Below are 5,048 nucleotides of genomic sequence, written 5' to 3' on the forward strand. Positions count from 1 at the left end.
TGCGTAACTGCTTCGTGAATCTGGCCCCAGGTTCGTCAGTGCTTGCGTAACTACTTCGTGAATCTGGCCCCTCAGGAAACTTCCCTTCCTGTATCTGGTGCGTAACAATACCCAGGATTTTCTTTACCCATTTGCGAAACCTATAGATCTTTCCTGAATCAAGGCGGCTTTCTTCGCATATATTAAACAGCTTAGGAGCTCCGAATTCAATTTCTTTCTTTATTATGCACCCCATACCCATCCCGAAGCACTACGACTTGGTTATAACAATAATAACCTTGGATTGTTATTGTGACATTATAAAGCTCATAAAACAGCTTATTAAATGTCACTGTGATCGAAGAAAGATGTACAGGTTTCGCTAGTGAGGCACATTAAGGCTTGTGTGCTGCCTGGTCCTTTCAAGACTGGTCCAATAGTCTTTCTTCTGCTTGTTAAAGGCTCTGCAGGAAGCCTGGGAAGGATTACCTGGTTGAGGGTTTCGAGCCAATAGGGTCGTTAAGACCTGGTTCGAATAAACATTTTGACGTTATAGCTATGTCAGAAACCTTGTCCATGCTGACTATAAAAAAGAAAAATAATCTCTTGGTTGGGTTAGGTTGGGCTGGGTTAGGTTAGGTTAGGTTAGGCTAGGTTAGGTTAGGTTAGGTTAGGTTAGGCTAGGTTAGGTTAGGTTAGGCTAGGTTAGGTTAGGTTAGGTTAGGTTAGGTTGGGCTGGGTTAGGTTATGTAGGATTATGTAAGGTTAGGGGGGCCTGACAGCTGAGTGGTCAGCGCTTCGGATTCGTAGTCCTGAGGTTCCCGGTTCGATCCCCGGTGGAGGGGGAAACAAATGGACAGAATTGCTTTCACCCAGATGCCCCAGTTCACCTAGTAGTAAAAAGGTACCTGGGAGTTAGACAGCTGCTACGGGCTGCTGCTTCCTGGGTATGTGTAACAAAAAAGGAGGCCTGGTCGAGGACCGGGCCGCGGGGACGCTAAGCCCCGAAATCATCTCAAGATAACCCACTTGAGGTGGTACTCAAGACGGTGAGTATAAAGCACTCATGAGTGATACGAAGCATTTAAAGAGATAACTTTAACGGTATTTCCATCCTGTGTTCATCGTTTAATTTAAATTCAAATAACTTTATTGAGGTATAAATACACTCAAAGGAATGAGGTTACCTTGAGGTTACCTTGAGGTGATTTCGGGGCTCAGCGACCCCGCGGCCCGGTCGTCGACCAGGCCTCCTCGTTGCTGGACTGGTCAACCAGGCTGTTGGACGCGGCTGCTCGCAGCCCTGACAGTATGAATCACAGCCTGGTTGATCAGGTATGTTCACCTTATCAGGTAGTTCAAACTATGAACTACTAGGGGGGGGGGGAGAGAAACAACCTGTTCTCCTACAAAGAATGTCACTTTCCGCCCGTATGCGTTACCTACGGCCAAAAATCGTCGTACTAGAACATGAAAGCGGCTGGCGAAAGTGACATACCGTCCCGTTTTCCGTTTTGGGTCCTCTGGTGGCAGGTTAGGGAAGACCACTTTAAATTGGCCGTTTTCTTGACGCTGGGGAACATCCTGCGGGCTCACCATAGCCTGTGCTACTTGGAACTTTGTTCCAGGTAGCGAATCTTTAACAACAACAACATGACGCTGGGGGGAGAGACCTTAGGACGTACTGGGAGGGGTAAGAGAGGTGGGAGGGAAGGTGTTGCAGTGGGAAGAGGGGCACAGGTAGGGGGGGGTGTGTGGGGGTGGAACAGGTGGGGATGGGTGGAGTCCGTCAGCACCTGGCTGCTCGCCCTGAGTGATTCGTGTGTAGTATCGGAAAAGCTGTGAAAATAAACGAAGCTCCTGCGGTGTGTGTAAACTAAGAGACGTGTGTGTTTGTGTGTTTGTGTGTGTGTGAGAGAGAGAGAGAGAGAGAGAGAGAGAGAGAGAGAGAGAGAGAGAGAGAGAGAGAGAGAGAGAGAGAGAGAGAGAGAGAGAGAGAGAGAGAGAGAGAGAGAGAGAGAGAGAGAGAGAGAGAGAGAGAGAGAGAGAGAGAGAGAGAGAGAGAGAGAGAGAGAGAGAGAGAGAGAGAGAGAGAGAGAGAGAGAGAGAGAGAGAGAGAGAGAGAGAGAGAGAGAGAGAGAGAGAGAGAGGAGAGAGAGAGAGAGAGAGAGAGAGAGAGAGAGAGAGAGAGAGAGAGAGAGAGAGAGAGAGAGAGAGAGAGAGAGAGAGAGAGAGAGAGAGAGAGAGAGAGAGAGAGAGAGAGAGAGAGAGAGAGAGAGAGAGAGAGAGAGAGAGAGAGAGAGAGAGAGAGAGAGAGAGAGAGAGAGAGAGAGAGAGAGAGAGAGAGAGAGAGAGAGAGAGAGAGAGAGAGAGAGAGAGAGAGAGAGAGAGAGAGAGAGATAGAGAGAGAGAGAGAGAGAGAGAGAGAGAGAGAGAGAGAGAGAGAGAGAGAGAGAGAGAGAGAGAGAGAGAGAGAGAGAGAGAGAGAGAGAGATTAAACACCTATGAACTCATTTCAAAGCAGAAAACATCGGGTTTATAATTTATATTGCAGGAAAAGGTTTGGAACAATTAAACTATTACTACTGGCTCTGATACGCATACTATCTAGACAGACAAGAGCAGGTTCGAGAAGCAAAACGCTCTCTTCCCACTCTTCACCTCCCCCCCCCCCTTCTCCAGAAACAAAAAACATGAATAACGGATGAATGAAGTAACTTCATATCCCGCTGATAACCGTATATGTTAATTTAACAGAAAAGAAGGATTGTTAAATACCAAAGCTGTTAAAATCACCAACTTCTAATCTAGAATAAAGTGATTCTAATCTAGAAACAACTAGAATGAAGATTTGTTATAACTGGTTAATTGCCATAATATACGTTGAAATTTGCTGGACTCTTGGAATTATCTGAATACAGGAACACTTAAATGCTGTAATTGGACCTGTAGCCAAGATGTAGACTGTAACACAACGGTTATGTAACATTTTAGATGTAATTATAACTTGAGGTTATGAAATGACTTTAATAACCAACATATGTTGTCTAAAAGATAACTATCTTTGCTCATGGGTGAACAGAAGTAAATGTAGATATGATGGGGAGCATTGTATATATAAATGGAAACGTGTGTGGTAGAAATATATATATATATATATATATATATATATATATATATATATATATATATATATATATATATATATATATATACTATACTATACTATACCACAACCACCATCCCCACTACCACCACTACCACCACTACCACCACTACCACCACCATCCCCACTACCACCACTACCACCACTACCACCACTACCACCACTACCACCACCTCATCTCCACACCTATAAAACTTGACCTTTACCAAATTCACTGTTTTCACAGGTGAAGCATTTTTTTTGAATTACAAATAAAAACTCTTGACAATTTTCACACGAGTACCCCCTTAAGTTCGACACATTCTCAAGAGTTCGAGTAAACTTCACTTCCAGGATTCAGGAATATACGAAAAACATACTCTGGGCAAATATACTCTCGTGAGTCCTTTTACAGTGATCTTTGATCAGCAAAGTCTATTAATTAACACATTAATAATGTATGTATGATAAGGAGATATATTTTATAGCTAAAGATATAAACAACGTTATACGAAATTATACAACTTTTTTATATTATAGAACATTATTCTTATACTAAATTATCCAACATTTTTATATTATTGAACATTATTCTATGTTATTCTGTATTACATTAATTTATACTGTGTTATTCTATGTTATGAAATGTTATACGATGTTGTTCTATGCTATAAAAAGCTCCATAAGATACTGCATGTTATAGAGAACTATATAATGTTATCCAGTGTTATTCCTGTAATCTTCTAGACCAGTCCAACTTATAATGTATTTTATATCAAGTTATACCATTATTCTATGTTATAACAAGTGGAATATATTCACTCTGGGTTATTGTGTTGTGGTTGTGATATATGAAAAGGTAAACAAATCAAACGAGATTTAATCTGGTATTGAAAGCAGTTAAAGAGATTATGAAACATCAATTGAAAGCAGCAAAAGAGAGTATGAACCACCAATTGAAAGCAGCAAAAGAGAGTATAAGACACCAATTGAAAGCAGCAAAAGAGAGTATAAGACACCAATTGAATGCAGCAAAAGAGAGTATGAACCATCAATTGAAAGCAGCAAAAGAGAGTATAAGACACCAATTGAAAGCAGCAAAAGAGAGTATGAACCACCAATTGAAAGCAGCAAAAGAGAGTATAAGACACCAATTGAAAGCAGCAAAAGAGAGTATAAGACACCAATTGAATGCAGCAAAAGAGAGTATGAACCACCAATTGAAAGCAGCAAAAGAGAGTATAAGACACCAATTGAAAGCAGCAAAAAGAGATTATGAAACACCAATTGAAAGAAATGAAAACTTTTACCTAACAAAATCTCTGCAGCCTACAGAAGTAAACCGCGTAGAATGCGTGGGATATGAGCTGTATACTAACGGTAAACTCTTACCCGACTTCTCGATTCGCCACTCCGTCAAAAAAAAAAAACTATTTTACCTAACCAGAAACGTGCTAACCCAAACAACCTTCTTAACCCATCGAATCCGGTGCAGGTAAACCGTCAATATTGCGACGCTTTAATTTGCACTAATAAGTCGCAATTTTAACGTACTGGTGGATAAAATGCGACGCATTAAGTGGGAGGACAGGTTTATATGTGTGTACTCACCTATTTGTGTCTGCAAGATCCGAGACTATTACAAAAAATTGGGAAAATATTTGCGGATTCAAAAGACCTATTTCCAACCTCTCATATAATATATCATATTATGACATAAAAAAACCAACGTCAAAATTAAAATGTACTAAAAATAGGAGCTGCCTCGTATAGGTCAATAGGAGCTGCCTCGCGTAGGTCAATAGGAGCTGCCTCGCGTGGGTCAATAAAAAATAAAAAAATAGAGTCTCATGGTATTGGGGGTGCTATATTAAGCTGGATTAGGGCATGGCTATACCAAAGGAAACAGAGAGTTAGTATAAAT

The 5,048-nt window shown here is 41.2% G+C and overlaps 1 protein-coding gene across 1 annotated transcript; it reads left to right on the plus strand.

Annotated features, from left to right (window-relative positions):
• Nucleotides 1-537: 537 nt before the first annotated feature.
• LOC138368798 (uncharacterized) lies at nt 538-4,403 on the plus strand. The gene is made up of 2 exons (XM_069331496.1): nt 538-593; nt 4,055-4,403. The coding sequence occupies exons 1-2, from the start codon at nt 538-540 to the stop codon at nt 4,401-4,403; spliced, it is 405 nt and encodes a 134-aa protein (XP_069187597.1).
• Nucleotides 4,404-5,048: the final 645 nt, after the last annotated feature.

Source organism: Procambarus clarkii, chromosome 26 (genome assembly GCF_040958095.1).
Source record: "Procambarus clarkii isolate CNS0578487 chromosome 26, FALCON_Pclarkii_2.0, whole genome shotgun sequence".
Lineage (NCBI taxonomy): Eukaryota > Metazoa > Arthropoda > Malacostraca > Decapoda > Cambaridae > Procambarus > Procambarus clarkii.